Here is a 17,301-nt window from a genome sequence, read left to right on the forward strand (position 1 = left end):
TTCACAAAGAGTGTCATTTTACATTTCCAATGCACTATTTTATATTTTCAATGCATCTTTTTCACTAGATTTTCTAGTTTTATCCTTAATATATGACTAAATTAACCCATTAAATATTTATTAAATAAGGGCATATATGTATATTTTAATATTTTCTTAATTTTTTTGAAATGTGTAAAAATTACACTTATTGTGAAATAGAGGGAGTAATTGAATAGTCATCAAATATTTTAAAATCAGAGAATAAGTTTTGTATTTCAAAAAATTAAATTGATTAATACTTTTTTAATAGTTTATGAAATGTATTTTACTTTAAATAATTAAATATGTTATGAAAATGATAATTAAATTATTAACTACATTTTCTTTTTTTTAATAGTTGGTGAAGTCTTTCATTTTGAAAAACTAATAGAAAAAAACATTACCTTATATATTCTAATGACACATTTATGTAAATAATAATGAAATAAATATTTCCTTATCTATACTATTAAAAGGGAAGCATTTTTAACAAAAAGACATAGGGTTAGAGATTATTACAATGAAATGCCACTCAAACTGAAATAAGGAAACTGTGGAGCCAAATAGATATGAGCCAAAAAGAATCGGAACCAACAAACATTAATTGATATTTTAGTATAGTAGTCAAACAAATATTAATTGATTTTAACACATTAAAAACGAAACTAAACAAATATGGTAACACGATATTTTGGTGTAGATGCCACTAAATCTAAACAAATCTACCCACATGATTGGAAATAAATGTGTATCCAAACATATACAAAATAGTAAGTTTCCTAATAATGCAGCATAAAAAAATCATACTCCCTCCATTCTAATTTAGTTGTCGTTCTAGGATTTAATTTTTGTTTCATATTAGTTGTCGTTTTAGTTTTTCAATGCAGATGTTTGATGAATATTTCAATCTTATCCCTGCTGTTTTAAAGTTTCAACCAACGAAAAAATTATAAAATATATTAATGAAGGGTAAAACATAAAATTTAATAGTTTCCTTAATTTATGTGCAAAAACCTTAAACGATAGTTAAACTAGAACAGAGGGAGCATCAGTTTGAATAATTAAGGTAATCGACATTTTAATTACTCAACATTTTAGGAAGTTGTTTAATGTTGCTTACATAACAATGAAAGTTTAAATTCGAAATTATATACAAGTACACTTATTTGATTTGTTTTTATACTGTGAGATAATTACGGAAATAAAAAAATCAGTTTAATACAATTAACTAAAAACAAAACTAATTAATATGAAAATTATAAATATTATAAATAATTAAAATGAATTTCAAATTCAGATCCCATATACTTTTATTTTTTTGGACAAAATTTAGATCCCGTATACTAGGCCTAGACATTCGGGTACCCGTTCGGGTTCGGATCGGATTCGGATCGGTTTCGGGTTTTCGGATTTTGATGTATAGGACCCGTTCGGGTATTTCTAGACTTCGGGTTTGGATCGGGTTTTGTTCGGGTATTTCGGGTTCGGATTCGGAGTACCCGAAGTTCACAAAACTCAAAATTTTAGTATCTAATTTAGTCTAAATTATTCAATAATATGCAGTATATCTGAAAATTTAGAGTATTTTTAACCCAAGTTTACTAATAAACAGTTTAAATACTTCAAATTATCGAAAATATCTAAAAATCTGAATATTTTGGACACTTTTATTATTAAAATTATAAATATTACTAATATATTACTACTAAATATTAATAATATGGATATATTCGGATACCCGTTCGGATTTCGGTTCGGATCGGGTTCGGGTTCGGGTTTTCGGATTTAGAGATTTAGAACCCGTTCGGGTATTTTACAATTTCGGATACGGATTCGGATCGGGTTTTTTTGATCGGGTTCGGATCGGATTTCAAATTCAGATCCCATATACTTTTATTTTTTTAGACAAAATTTAGATCCCGTATACTAAAGAAACTAGATTAATACAAAATCAAAACAGTCAACAATATGTTATTTATAAAACAAATAAATCGTTTCTTAAAATGTATACCAAGTATAACAAACATTTTTACTTTATCGAATTGCATTGATCATAGCTCTAAATGTATTTTTAAAATTAGGAATTGTTATCTTATTTATCTAAACTGCTAACCAAAATTTTCGGAGTAATTTTATGAACCATAACTATTAAGAAAAAAATATTTTTAATAACAATTTTTTTCCTATAAACCTAAACTGTGACAGCTTATTTGTTTTTGTATAAATAATGTTTGACAAACTGATTACTCAGATTCATTTCTGTAGTTCTATTAAAATATTTTTTCTGACGTTTTTGTAGTTCCACTAAAATTGAAATATTTTTTTTATGGTATTTTTCTCACATAACTTATTGATTTGTTTTAGATCTTCGTCCACACATATTAACCCAATCACATCTTGAGTATATAGAAAAAAAAAGCAGAAAATACAATAATTAAGTTTTAAAAAAATACAATAATTAAGTTATTATTAGCAAATGAAGAGGTAAGGCACTAAACCAATAATAAATTAAGTTCATGTATTATATAGGCTCTAAATTAGATGGTATAATAAAATATAATATTAGTGCTGACACACAACTCTCAAGTAAATAATATATATTTAGTCTAAGCAGATTTTTGAACTTGCATACGTTTAAAAATGATTTATAGTTGACACTGCAGAACAAATGGTGTGGACGAAAGCATGCAAGGTCATACAGGGAGTAGTACATTCAAGGGACTTTAATCTTTGATATGAAAAATATACTTTAGTTGTGATTAGTTTTACTCTGTTAAGATTTATATAGATGAAAAAACACATGTAATCTTATAGTAGATTTATGCATCTATCCACACATAGTGTAAGTTATATATGTATGGTATGAAAGAGAAATTGTTTATTAATATATTTTATAAAACTGGTTTGAAATTGTAAATTAATAGTTTCTCTTTTATATTTGACTAGAGGGTAGAATATTTTTGAATGAAGAAAAAGTGCAAAAAAGTAATATTGTAACCCATTGGATCCTGGTCAAATAAACAAGTGGATATTTGTTTACAAACTAATCAAAATTAAAACAACAACTTGATAACTAGCCGATATTTAAGAAAGCTGTTTTTAAAGTTTCCATAACAAATGAAGTTATTTAGATTGATATTGTAAATATGCAACCATATTTAATTTTGGTAGTATATTTTTTAAACATGACCATCTAATTTAATATTATTCTGTAAAAATAAATCATCATTTAATATATTAGGTTTTCATCAAACACAATAAAACGAGGCTACTCATTAATTCAGACTAAAACAAATGGAAAAAAAAAAACTAAAAACGAAATTGAATTTCTATTGTTTTTTTTTCAATTTTAAAAACATTTATTAAAAATTTCATATATAATCTAACCATAATTTATAGTCTTCCCACAATATATTTCTTATATGTAAATATTATACATACATCTGTCTAGATTATCAAGTTTAACATAAATCTTGTTGATCACTAACCCTGATCACACTCGATCTGAGTTAGGTATCATGTCGATCTAAAATTTATGGTGGAGCGATAACAAGTTGATGAAAGCAAACCAATATAAAGATTATGTTATAAATGATATATCAAATAAATATATCTACCAATAAAGCTCCTTACATACATGCATTTTTGAATCTTTTACATATTCTTTATCTGTTTGTAGCAAACTCTACAGATGATGTCTTCCCTTTCATACTGGTCAGCCTTCTCAGCCTATCTCAACGACATCAAGGTGGACATGGAAGAATTTTCAAGTTTCTCTTTGACCTTGATTTCTAGGAATGCTAATATGCTTGTGGATCGTTTGATATGACAAGTTCGTACTCAACCCCATTTTATTAGTTTTGTAAACGATTCTCCTTCTAGGCTCATTTAAGCTTATCTAATATATTTGTTGTCGAAAATAAAAAGGTACTTGACTCATTTACTGTCTCAAACTAACATACCACCTTTCTCTTACTATTTTTTTAACGTAATTATTTTTATTGATAACAGAAACAAATCCGATCATTCTTTTGTCTAAACCATATTAAAAGCAAATCAAATACAAAATTGGTAGAGTTCAGATATTGAATGTTGATAACATATATTTTTTTTTTTTTTTGTCAAACACTTGATTTCATTCATTTCTAAACGAAATACAAGGAAAAGGATTCAAGAATCCAAAGTTTAAACCATACAACAAAAGAGGCATTCCCCAATACCAAACAAAGTAAGATAAAATAGATCAACAAAGAGTCCAAGAGGCTTTAGAGCAAAAGCTAGATAGCAGGTTGCCCCATGTGAGATCAAGGTTTGTTGAGAGGTCTTCCATGAGTAGCTCAAAGGTAGACAAACTTGTCATAGTCAAATCTAGACTTAATGACGTTGAAAAGGTGTTCTTAGCGAACGGTTGGTAGACTATGGTTTTGTAGTCAGGACAATGTTGCTTTACCAAACAAAGCATAAGGATTGGATCATATCGATGATTCGCACTAAACATTAGATGGTCTTGGATCCGAGTGGTAGGAGTGGGACGAAAAGGATGCTTTAAATCATCAGGTGACCAGCTTAAGTGATACTCGTCAATGAGCATAAAATCAGAGCCAAGTTTATCACTAGTGCTAGAACAGATCGTGATACATGAACTAGGAAACCATATTGAATTTTCCTCAAACCACAAGCCCCTAAAAACATCTAAAGCCAGGTTCTGTATAGGATGTATGAGTAGCCAAAGCAGAGCTGGTGTTACCTTTCGCCGATGGAGTCTTCGACCATCAGTTATCGGGAAACATATCAGTTCAAGACAATGGCGATTCATATGCGGTGAGGAGTTGGGCTGAGAGATACTATTGATGTCCGTTTGAGAAGATTTGATGACCTCAGGGCTTTTTTGGCTTAATGGGCCTAAGCTGAAAACTAGGTCCACTAGGGATAACCCTAGTTTCAGCAGGAAGCGCCGCACAGGATATCGAGGAAGGTCGCCGTCCGAGAGCTGCAGCGAGGTCTGCGGTGCAGGAGACTTCTCCGGTGAGTGAGAGAGCAGCGGCATCGTGTGGTATCCGTGGTAAAAGTCGCCATTGGTAGTTAGGTCCACTGGGGAAAATCCTAACTTTGAACCCGATTGCCAAGATGAAACATAGATGTGGCGGCTTCCCGAGACTAATGGAGGGTTTTGTGCTGCAAAGCGCAACTCCGGTGATTGAAAGATCGGCGGGAACAGCCGGTGACCTCGGTTTGGGTCGGCGATAGAACCTAGGTCCACTGGGGAGAATCCTAGTTCCGCTTGAAATAACCACGGTGAGGAGAGAGTACGGTTGGTGTCTGAGCTTTGTGAAGAGGTTCTCTCCGGTGAGTAGCAGATCGGCGGACACAGACAGTTTTCGCTGGTGTGATTAGAGATAGGTTTTGTTAGGGTTTGGGAAGGGTTAAAAAATATAACAAATTGGGGAAAAAATTTAAACAGAGCTACACTAGAGAAAGCAGAGAAAAACTGGGGGAGAGATTGATCGATTTTGTCCCAACGCCGGCGGCCGAAGGCCTCACCGGCGCCGGGTAGCTTGGTTGCGGAGAGTGTCTTGATAACCGTGTCTGAGAGAAAAAAGTTTTTTTTTTGATGTGTTGGTTGATAACATATTTCTTAAAAGATACATTTACAAACATACTTCATATATATGTAATATATTATAAACATGTTAGCAAATTTAGTTTCTAAAATCAACCCCGCACGTATGTGCGGGTCTGAATCTAGTATATTTTAATGGCACATTTAATGAATCAAAAGACTTATTTTTGTAAATATGTTTATCTTGAGATGCTTAATTGCAATTAAATCTCCAAATCGCTCTGGCGACAACACATCAGCATTTTCAACAAAATGCTTCTCTATTAATATATAGGGGATTATATCATAAAATTAAAAATATTACATGTAACATCATACATTCATGAAACATAATATTTGAATATTAAGATCAAATTCTAAACTACATTAAGTTTGATTCTCTTACACAATTTTTTTTTTTTACAAAAACTAAATTTTATTCATTACTTAATAGGTTGGGCCAAGAAAAAAATACATCGAAGATCCAGTTACAAAACAAAAAGAATGGAAAACATGCCGGAAAATGAAAAAAGCTTGAAACCTGCTGAAACTATGAAGCTCAAAATCTAAAGATATATGTGACCATAAGCAAAGAGCCAGAGCACTAGTTCCGACGGAATCAAAGTTCATGGTTTTGCGACAAAAAGGATTGGAAAACAAAGACAGAAGATTCCGGTTTCCATCAAAGGTCCCTCTCCGACGACCCACAGACCCATTACAAACCTCGGAATGCCCAACTCTCTGACAGCCGGATTGGAAACCAAGCGAGAAGGATCATAAAAATATTATGAAGATCTCTAAATTTGTGTTGTTGTCGCTCTATAATTGTCTTCAGCTTGAATCTGATCTGAGGATAATTGGCTATCGTCACCTTTTAAATGTATTCTGGTCTAGTCATGATTCCAAACAAGTGTTTGGACAAGGTCCTGATATGGGTAATCAATACATGTAAAAGATGAAATAAATCTCCACACTTGCTGTTTGGTGATCTTGAATTTGTTTGGCCCTAAATCTAAAACATTAGAATCTTTATGAACAGATCGTGTATTTTCACTAATTCTACATAAGAGTAGAGAATGGCTTCTACTAGCAAAGAAAGGGAGCAACTTAAATCAAGAAGCAGTATCGTCACTACTCAAATTCAACAGCTAGGAACGTTTTATCAAACAGAGCCTGATCACATGGTTCAACTTTAAGTCTCTCTACATATTGTTAGCTTTTAATCCAAGTTAAAGGATAAAAGTTTGAGGAAAGCCATATCAATATGTTCACTTGAATTTTTTATTTGCAGAAGTTCGAGCTTAAACAACATCCATTTCTTATCCATCTGATAGGAAACACCACAAAAGAAGAGCTTGAGAGATCAACTCTAGCCACAAAACTAAACTGTTATGCAGCCGAGCTCTCTCCCCAGTAGAATCCAAAAACAGATAGACTATACAGTTAATGAGACCATTAGAAAAGGTTGGCCCGTGTTGAGAGACATCTAATATATAAGCCTTGAGAGAGATCTACATGTTCTTTTTGGTCGATAATCACATATGTAAGTTTTGGTTCATTCTTTTGGCCAAGGATATTGGTTGTCTAGTTATCACAACAATCTTTATGTCTCACTGAAACGAACCGACCTAATTTGTTTAAAAATAAAATAATAAAATATCTAATGATCTCATACTCACTAATAACCTAACAACATTCAATATAGACTACGGAAATACCAAACATTAAACAGCAACTATCCAACAAATACTCTAATAGAATAATAACCAATAAACCAATGAATTCATTAACCAATAACCAGAAATGCCACTCCAAAATTCTCTTTCATTGTTTGGCTTGCTGTGCAGAACCGACTCTCCACTGGGGACAGGATGCTGCAATGGTGCAGTGGTGTGGATCCAACATGTGTCCTCTGCCATAACGCCATCGAAACTAGAGACCACCTTTTCTTCACTTGTGCTTCCTCGGCTGAGCTTTGGAAGGATGTGGCTGTCAACATCTACAAGGCTCATTTCTTCACGGACTGGTCTTCCACCATTTATTACATCTCTAATCTTGGCAACCACCATGTAGAAAGCTTCCTTGCTTGCTACACTTTGCAGGTTTTGGTTTATACTATTTGGCGGGAGCGGAATGATCGCCGTCATGGTGCACCTCAGCAAACACCAAATCAGCTAATTCTTTGCATTGATCGGCAGATACGGAATCAACTCCTAGCCATACAGCTCATTGGAGATGGAAGATACACTGACGGACTCCTACTCTTGCTTGCTTCTCGATCACTTTCCTAAACTTCTTTGGTTCTAAGGCCAAAGCTTTTAAATCTTTTTTCCAAACAAACGATGCACTTGATGTAAAAATGCAATTTTCATTTGAATCTAATTTAACATTATATTCAAAAAAAAAAAATGTCATAAAGCAAATAACCAGCATCCTAATATCATTCTAATGACCCGACTCCAGCAACCTAACAGAGTCTATACCACATTGAAACTTTAACAGAGTCTAGACCACACTTTACCTCTCAAACGAGCTACTAGAATATCCTCCTCTTCATCGCCTTGATTCCACGATCACACTTTACCTTTACCTACACTACAAACAACAATTGAGACGCATGAGTATTATCACAAATACTTAGTGTGGCAATCTTCCCATCTACTGGGCTATACACACAAGCAATTGAGACTCCACATGCTACAATTAACAATCAACAAACAACAACAAACCATATAATACACAAGGAAAACAAAACATTAGCTGCCTGCTGAGATGGTGTCAGCCTACATTGACCACCTGATGTCGACCAACACCTCTACATGGTGACAACCTCGTGCCGTCCTCGATCTCCTTCGATCTCCAGCTCCGAGTTCTGCCTCCAAACACCTCACAGGTGTCCAAGGCATTCCTAGGAGTGAAACAAAGGCACATAAGACACAAAAAGCACACAAATATTCAAGGGAATCACTCAAACAACTCATGGAACACAAAATCAGAGAATCTCAAGCTTAGATAAGTCATGGTATGCACTCACCTTTTTGAAAGAAAATTTTTGAACAAAAATGACGAATCCAACACCACAGCAAGACTCTCCCATGTTCATAGCCTCGAATCACCACTGCGCAAGAAAGATCTCTCAAGAAAAAGCACTAAACTCTCCAAAAACTCACATGGAAACTTTTCTCTCTTTTATCTCTCTCTGAATTTGACAAATGAGCGGCTGATGAACCCTCACGTCAACTTTCCACTTAAATAACACGGTTTAAGACTTCCCAAACCCAACCACTTTGATTCGATGATTTAATACAAAACCAGCCGAACCAAACAATTGATGGTGTCGACCGACACCTCTATGGTGTCGATCGACACCCATCCTGAAACCACAAAGTTGATTCACAGATGTTACAAATCGTGTCGGTCGACACTCATCTCGAAACTACAAAGTTGGTTCGCGGGTGTTATACTTACTGTTGCCCCTTCACCTTGTCCTTGAGTGGTGATTATTCAGTGGTTTGTCTTGTTTCTATGAAAGAGGGGCCAATATTCTTCAGGAACAATAGTAGGGGTGAACCCAATTATTCACCTTTTCTTTCGTAAAGCAATGAAAAAATGTCAAGTAATACTAAATACAAACAAAATATTTACTTCAAAGAATAAAACAAAATAAATTAGAAAAAAAAACAAAATCATTAAACAAATAAATATTTATGTCATATTATATTTTAATAAAATGTAAAAATCAAAGAAATGAATATACTGAAACGAAAGTCATTAAAAATATAAATTTTGTTTAACCCAAACAGACACATAATTTAGTTTAATTATAAAATTTTAACCCTACTTATCCTTTGTAAACCTAAATCGACATATAAACTTGTTTAATATTATAAAAACTAAATCCTAGTTATCATTTGTAAACTCAAACCGACATACAAACTCGTTTAATATCAAAAAATCTAAACCCTAATTCTCTTTTGTAATCCCAAACCGACACATAATCTTGTTTAATTGTAAACCCAAACAGATTCATAATCTCGTTTAATTGTAAACCTAAATCATCATTTATATACCTAAACCGACCTATAATCTTGTTTAATTTTAAAATTTAAACCCTAAAACTTCAATTATAAACCCAAATCGATATATAATTTTGTTTAATTAAAAGTTGAAATCATAACCCTCTTATATAAATTCAAATCGATATTTAAACATATTTAATAAAAAGTTTACATATTTTTTTTTTTAATTTGTTTTGTTTTATGATTTTAATTTAGATTTATTTTTAAAAAATAATATTATATGACATCTTTTTATTGGTGGTTATGAGAGAGGAGTTGAACAAAAAAATGTATCCCGAGAAAGTGAACCCAAATATCTATTGAGTATGCCTTTTATTTTCTTGTAAGCATTCACAAAAATACCTCTTTTCTATGCCTCTATTTAAATACTCTTCCATGTTAACCATTTTCAAAACTACTCCTCTTTATGTATAAAATGACCAAATTATCCTTTATTTGAGTGACAGCAAGAATGTACAGTCACCCAAATCAAAAAAAATTCCCGCCAAAATTTTTTTGAAATAAGAACCATATAAAAACCTTGTAAACGCTTTTACAAAATTTTTAAAAGAGTTTAAAAATATTTTTAAAAGGTTTTAAAGGATTTTTTTTTAAGGCATTTACAAAGTTTTTATAAGGCTTTTAGAAATCATATAAAAACCTTTTAAAGTCTTATAAATAAATTTAAATCGTTTAAACGTTGTAAATTTTTTTGGCGGGAAAATTTTATTTTCATTTTATTGATTAAATTTTTTTATGTAAAGGTAAAATGGTCATTAAAAATTAAAGGAGGTCAAAAACGAAAATAACTAAAAATAGGATATTTTTGAAAAAAGATATATCAAAAAGATATTTTTAACAAATTTTCAATTATCAAATCTTATCTGATTATAAACCATATTAAAAAAGGATATTTTGTTTTATGTTCAAAAGATTAAATATTAGTAATTAAATAGACAATATGTCACCAGTTCTAACCCACCAAAGTGGTATAACACGGGAGTGTTAGTATCACCTCGGTTCGAGGAACGGTATTGGTACGTTGATCCTTCGATTGTGAATTGTGATTGTGTGTACGTGTGGCTAACACACAAATCACCGAATCGAAGTAATATAAATTACTTCTTTTTAAAAATCCATGTTTTCTTTTATAATAATCCATGTTTTCTTAATTAACATAACCTTTTCACTGATTCACCAAATTCTATACTCTTTCAATTTATTTTATTTTATCATGTGTTAGTACTAAACTTTTTGTATTTACTTTGTCGTTCACTTTTGGATTGTAAAAATCGCCTATTGTGATTCAACCAACCTCGAAATAAAAAGAAAGTTAAATAGAGACTTACATTACGAAACAATGTGCCAAAAACACAATCCCATGGCTACCACCAAACAATCAAGCAAACGTAAAATTTTGTAACCAAAAAAAAAAAAAAAAACTCGCTGAATTGAGATTATATATTATTATAAACCAAACAATCAAGCAAATCTTATCTGATTATAAACCATATTAAACCGGATAGTTCGTTTGTAGTATGTTCCAAAGATTAAATAATAATTAATAGAAAATATGTCACCATATCTAACCCACCAAAGTTGTACAACACGGGGTGTGACTCAATCGAGTTCAGTCTCATCAGGGTTCGAGGAAGGAAACGATATTGGTACCTTGATACTTGGATTGATTCACCTAATCGAGGTAATATAAATTACTTCTTTTTTTTTTTAATTACTGTAATTATTTTACTACTCGATATGAAATTAGGATATTTATTTTTGTGTTGTGTGATATAAAAAAACGCGTCCCAGCCCCCACCATCGCAGCAAACGTCACTTTTATTATTAGGGTAAAGCAAAAATAGTGAAGTGAAAGAGAGAGAAGAGAAGAGAGCCGCACGAAGTTAACGAAGATAGATTCAGATCGGAAACGGAAGAACGATCCGGTCTCCTCCACAGATCGATCGACGAAGGAGAAGAAAGACGATCATCACCACCACAGCAAGCATCGGAAGAAGAGCAAGATGTCGTCGAGGGATCAAGTCAAGGCGTCGCATATTCTGATTAAGCATCAGGGATCTCGTAGGAAGGCGTCGTGGAAGGATCCGGAAGGTAAGATTATTATGACTATTACTAGAGAAGCCGCCGTCGAGCAGCTCAAATCGATCCGTGAAGATATTGTCTCCGGCAAGGCTAATTTCGAAGAAGTTGCGACTCGTGTTTCTGACTGTAGCTCAGCTAAACGTGGCGGCGATCTCGGTTCGTTTCTTATCCCTAATCTATACATGAACGCAGAGTTTAGGTTTACGAGTGATTGCACTTGAGAGTCGGATGATCCTGTGGCAATTTAGATTTTAGGAGATGTAATTGATCTGGATAGTCTTGTAGAACGAAGTAATACTAAGTTCAAATTGAGATAGTGATAGGAGAAGTGAGTTTGAGCATATAGTAGTCTGCTTGGAATACATTGTCAATGTTTATAATCTGAAATCTCCTCCTTGATGAAATTTTAGTTCTCATCAATCTTACTAGAGTCTGCTCAATCATCACTATGTTTGGAATTTAGAGTTGGTGCTACAGAGTCTTACTAACCTCTAGCTTCTGATAACCTCCAGCTTTTAAGTTTCTTCCTTAATATATCTATAGTTGGTACTTATAAATCTCACTATTGTCTGGTTAGATCATCACAGAGGTTTAGATTCTGAAGTATATTCCTTTGTTAAATATATAACTGGTGCTCATAAATCTCACTAATGTCCGCTTAGGTTATCGTCGATGTTTAGAATCTAAAGTTTCTTCCTTGATTAATCTAGAATTGGTGGCTTGTAAACTGTACTGAATTCTACTTACAGGGTTTCTGTTTTGATGAGTCTATAATTGGTCTTATGCTGAAGTGTTCGATGTTGATTGTGTACTTGTGTGTTCAGGTCCCTTTGGTAGAGGTCAAATGCAGAAACCATTTGAGGAAGCAACTTATGCACTCAAGGTGGGAGATATAAGCGACATAGTCGACACAGACAGTGGAGTCCACATCATAAAGAGAACAGCTTGATCTGATCTCTGATCTCTGATTATGATATAATAATAAAATGTATCAAAGGTTGCCAAGCTTCTTTTACCTTGTCTTCTTGACCAGAAGAAGAATATTGTGGTTTTGATTCTGAATCTGTCTACGAACATATGATAAAAAAAACCAGACACTGTATCTCATTTCTTTCATAAAGCTTCATAAGCACAGTCCTGTCATAGACAGTGTGACTTGTATCATCATCTTTCAATCTCTTCGTGATGTCTTTATGCAATAGTTATTTTGTGTTGGTTTCTACTTGTACACTTTTTGGTTGAAGTCTTTGGTTGTCTTCATGATCGAGAAATATTTTCTCTTTAGCCCTTGATTCTAACTATATTTTAACCCAGTTCAATCCATTGGGTTAGCTGCATCACCATAATTGCTATATCCAGAGACTGTAATACAGAATTAACAATATATTTGAATTATTTACTTAAAAGAGCAGCTTCTAAATTGGATTTGTATTATTCAGTAGAAAACAAACACACTCTCATAGCTTCTTCAGTTCACAAAATGCTTTGTAGACCAAACAAAAAAAAAAAAAGATCACTGCCTCCAAGTGTGTTTCTCGCATGTAACACATGGAATCTAGCCTTTACATAAAGGACATGTGTACGCTCAAGACTTCATTAATGCACACGTAATCGATCCGCTGACCAAAACCATAACGAATACAAAATACAGAGTTCCACCATCTCATAGCAATTGTGATGTTGTTTACAGTAATAGTATCATCTTGTTAATTCTTGAGGATCAATGTCGATTTTGTAGGCTTGTAAATTGGGCCTAAGTCAATTGTTTAATGGGCCACATATCAACCAACCCCCCTAATCATCAGTCATTTAATAAATTTATTTACTGTTTTGTCGCCCGGTGTATTTATTAACATCGGCGGCGGCTATGGCGTCATGCTAATTGGGACTGTGAGAGAGAGAAGGAATCACAATTATGTAGTATTAATAAAGGCAGCCTTCAAAATTTAAAAACTAGAAAATTAGATTTGGAGACTTCCGTTTTCCAAAAAATAGGGCCTTTTGGGATTTCCCAATAATACTAATAATAAGGGTAAAAGAAAAGAAAAGGAGAAATGACCTTTGAGATTTCCCTAGTAAAGAAAGCAGCAAACTCTTTGCCTATATATTATGCCCGTCCACAGAGATTAGTGAGACAGAGAACCTCATTTCTTCTTCTTATCTTCTTCTTCTTCTTCTTCAAAAAAAAAAAAAAAAAAAAATTAAACACATACACTATCATCACTATGGCCAACGAAACTTCAAGTTGTGTTTTCATTACGACGAACAAAGATACACATTTTGGTATTCTTTTGAACAGAGACGATACGGTCTCTGCTTTTAAAGGTCAGTTTTCTTCTTCTATCATTATAGTGTCTCTTTCTTTCTTTTTCATATTTTTGTAAATTTGTTTTTGTATTGAAAACTCACTGCATGCATGTGTGTTTTACACAGAAAAAATAAGCATGGAGCACCAACAATGCTTCCCTAGTTTTGGGAAAATCACTGTCTCTGCCTTGAAGGTATAATGGTTCAAAACTCACGTCTTTCTTTTTTTTTTTTTTTTTTTTGGTTTAAGCTAAAAACATCAACTTAAGGAAGGATCATGTTTTTGTTTTATTATAGGTTAACTTGGGAGGTCAATTTTACCACCTTTCAGACTCGATTATTTTGAGCCAAGCTATCCAAGGCATCAGAAACGACGACTGGTACCTTTTCGTTGATGTTGAGGTGAATGGTGAGATGCTGCCTATTACTGCTCCTTGTTCAAACCCTGATCCGAATCTGATAACCAAAGTCGCTGAGGAAAAGACCAAAAAGAGGAAAGTCAAAACTTCGGCTGGTGACAAAAAGTCTCAAAAGAAACCCGCTCTTGGAGATGCTACAAGTGTCAAAGGAGTGGTTGAAGCCATCGGCATAGGTAACCTCTGTTTTTTTTTTTTTCCTTTCTACTTTTGGAACATGTTATTTGCGTGTATTACTTTTGGAACTATGTGAGGGAACTCTTAAAGTAGCTATAGAAATTAAATTTAGTTATTATAACTGTGGTTTAATTTGTTATCAGTTGTTCTAGATAGATACCCTTAATGTGTAATGTTTTTTTCCAGTAGACGTTGAAAAGGATTTAACAAATGCCACTGCTCCGGCGTCAGAAGCTATGGATGGTGTTCATGAGAATCCCAAAGGTAATATTCTTTCTGAAGCAGAAGGAATATATAGGTAGATTTATTTTGATTGTTTGTATTTTTTAATTCACTGATTTTCATATTCAGATGTTACTTGGTTACATCACTGACTCTTCATTAGCTCCAACTGCTCACAATAGTTACATTTTAATTTATTTGTATGTTCAGTAGAACTTGTTGGAAAGGAGGTGGTAACCAATCTTCTTTCTGAAGCGATAGGAAAAGGTAAATTTTGTTTGATGGTTTATATATGGTTGAAGTTACTTCTTTTCATTTCTAGATTGTTACTTGTGTACATTATTATCATTTCCTATGCTCCAACTACCGCTAATAGTTATCTTTGTAACTGCTGGATTTTTAGCTTGTCCTGCAAGTAATTTGGAGGCTAGTAGCTCAGCTGGACATGAGAAAAGCTCAGAAGATCAGATCGATCTGTCTCTTGTTGCTCAGAATGAAGGCCTGAAGGATGGCATTGTTGCCGCTTCTGAATCTGTTCCAAACTCGAGTGGAGTAAAGATTACCAATACTCTTGTATTATTGGCAGATCCAAAAGGTTATTACAGTTCTTGGCTCTCCCGCTCTGTGTCTTGTCTAGTCCTTCTAGTTCCAGTTTTATTAGATTCCGGAAAAGATGTGACTTTAACCATATAAACCAGTTTGTTGTGTTGAGTACGACTGGAGATCATGTGGGTACAAGTCAGAAACATTCAGATTCCGGCGAAAATCTCGAAATTGCTATATCCAGAGACTGTAATACAGAATTAACAATATATTTGAATTATTTACTTAAAAGAGCAGCTTCTAAATTGGATTTGTATTATTCAGTAGAAAACAAACACACTCTCATAGCTTCTTCAGTTCACAAAATGCTTTGTAGACCAAACAAAAAAAAAAAAAGATCACCGCCTCCAAGTGTGTTTCTCGCATGTAACACATGGAATCTAGCCTTTACATAAAGGACATGTGTACGCTCAAGACTTCATTAATGCACACGTAATCGATTCGCTGACCAAAACCATAACGAATACAAAATACACACGCACACATTTCTCGGCGCTATATATAAAAAACTTAACAGATAGAGACAACGTATTCACTAATATCCTCTGCTTTATCTTATTTCCGTCTCTAATGGCCGAAGAGAAGCTCAAATCTACTACTACGAAGAAGACTCCGGCGGAGAAGAAGCCGCCAAAACCAAAAACCGCAACTCATCCTCCATACTTTCAGGTGAGTCGGTTTTTTTGGACTTCTATTACTCTATTTCTTTTGAGTTCTATCTGTGTAACTTAGGTTTTTTTTGGTTTTGTTCTGACAAAAGATGATAAAAGAGGCTTTGATGGCTCTGAAAGAGAAGAACGGATCAAGCCCTTACGCTATAGCTAAGAAGATAGAGGAGAAACACAAGCCCTCACTTCCAGAGAATTTTCGTAAAACACTTTCTCTACAGCTTAAAAACTCTGTCGCTAAAGGTAAGCTCGTGAAGATCAGAGCCTCTTACAAGCTCGTAGAGACCACCAAGATGACAACAAGGCAGCAGGACAAGAAGAAGAAGGATTTGAAGCAAGAGGAAAGAGAGAAGAAGAAGACGACTAGGACTAGGTCTTCTTCGACAAGGTCCAAGAAAACTATGTCTGTGAACAAACAAGAAAAGAAGAGGAAAGCGAAGAAGGTGAGACAGCCTAAGTCCATCAAATCTTCAGCTGGTAAGAAGAAGGTCATGAAAGCTTCCGCCGCTTGATCACTTAGTAGAAGAAGAAACTGTGTGAACATGAAGAATAATGTTTTTGTTTTTTTGTTGTCTCTGTAAAATGGCTGACTCTGTTTCCGGTTGGATGTAAAAAAACTAAAGAGTCTTCTGATGTACAACTAGTACTACTACTATGTAATATACTCGCAAATAGTTTTGGTTGGATTGGAATTTGAGAGCTAAGTTTCTTTCTAGCTTGTTCCATTCATAATTACAAAGAACCTTTTTTCCAAAAATGGTCAAAAATGTTATGCTTGCAAATCATGAATCCGTAGCGACTTAAAGTGGATGTAACTTCCATATTGATGGTGATCACTATAAATTATGTGTACTTTTTGTTTTGTTGTCAATATCTTTTTCTTCACAAAGTCAAAATTTTTTGATCCAATTTTTCTCACAAATAGGATCAAGAGGTCTGAGTTACATGGGAAGAGAAGACGGTTCGTGCATGGTTTTGAGAATTTCGACATAACACATTTCATGTTTAAAAAACTGCAATTCGTTAAATAAAAACCAAAAAAAAAAGTTTATTGTAAGAAACTTCTTCGACCACGAAGCGCACAAAGCCAAAGGAACAATCAAACAAGTCACATAATCGCAAAAACA

General features: G+C 33.6%; 5 protein-coding genes and 1 pseudogene across 5 annotated transcripts; 5 read left to right on the forward strand and 1 right to left on the reverse strand.

Moving 5' to 3' along the window:
* Positions 1-4,264: 4,264 nt before the first annotated feature.
* On the reverse strand, positions 4,265-5,068 carry LOC147927294 (uncharacterized). Its single transcript, XM_087487388.1, has one exon. It carries the CDS (start codon positions 5,066-5,068, stop codon positions 4,265-4,267), a length of 804 nt encoding a protein of 267 aa, XP_087343514.1.
* Positions 5,069-6,407: 1,339 nt separating this feature from the next.
* On the forward strand, positions 6,408-7,110 carry LOC147927295 (peptide methionine sulfoxide reductase A5 pseudogene; annotated as a pseudogene).
* Positions 7,111-7,491: 381 nt separating this feature from the next.
* LOC147927296 (uncharacterized) lies at positions 7,492-7,911 on the forward strand. Its single transcript, XM_087487389.1, has one exon. It carries the CDS (start codon positions 7,492-7,494, stop codon positions 7,909-7,911), a length of 420 nt encoding a protein of 139 aa, XP_087343515.1.
* A 3,350-nt stretch (positions 7,912-11,261) lies between these two features.
* Positions 11,262-13,003, forward strand: LOC104747638 (peptidyl-prolyl cis-trans isomerase Pin1). Its single transcript, XM_010469306.2, has 3 exons — positions 11,262-11,380; positions 11,491-11,937; positions 12,606-13,003. Exons 2-3 carry the CDS (start codon positions 11,703-11,705, stop codon positions 12,728-12,730), a joined length of 360 nt encoding a protein of 119 aa, XP_010467608.1. The 5' UTR covers positions 11,262-11,380; positions 11,491-11,702; the 3' UTR covers positions 12,731-13,003.
* A 1,003-nt stretch (positions 13,004-14,006) lies between these two features.
* Positions 14,007-15,055, forward strand: LOC147927297 (uncharacterized). Its single transcript, XM_087487390.1, has 5 exons — positions 14,007-14,106; positions 14,215-14,282; positions 14,386-14,680; positions 14,868-14,945; positions 15,033-15,055. Exons 1-5 carry the CDS (start codon positions 14,007-14,009, stop codon positions 15,053-15,055), a joined length of 564 nt encoding a protein of 187 aa, XP_087343516.1.
* Positions 15,056-16,009: 954 nt separating this feature from the next.
* LOC104747639 (histone H1-like) lies at positions 16,010-16,887 on the forward strand. The gene is made up of 2 exons (XM_010469307.3): positions 16,010-16,175; positions 16,267-16,887. Exons 1-2 carry the CDS (start codon positions 16,077-16,079, stop codon positions 16,684-16,686), a joined length of 519 nt encoding a protein of 172 aa, XP_010467609.1. The 5' UTR covers positions 16,010-16,076; the 3' UTR covers positions 16,687-16,887.
* The last annotated feature ends 414 nt before the right edge of the window (positions 16,888-17,301 follow it).

Source organism: Camelina sativa, chromosome 15 (assembly GCF_030686135.1).
Source record: "Camelina sativa cultivar CO46 ecotype springtype chromosome 15, ASM3068613v1".
In the NCBI taxonomy this organism is placed as follows: domain Eukaryota; kingdom Viridiplantae; phylum Streptophyta; class Magnoliopsida; order Brassicales; family Brassicaceae; genus Camelina; species Camelina sativa.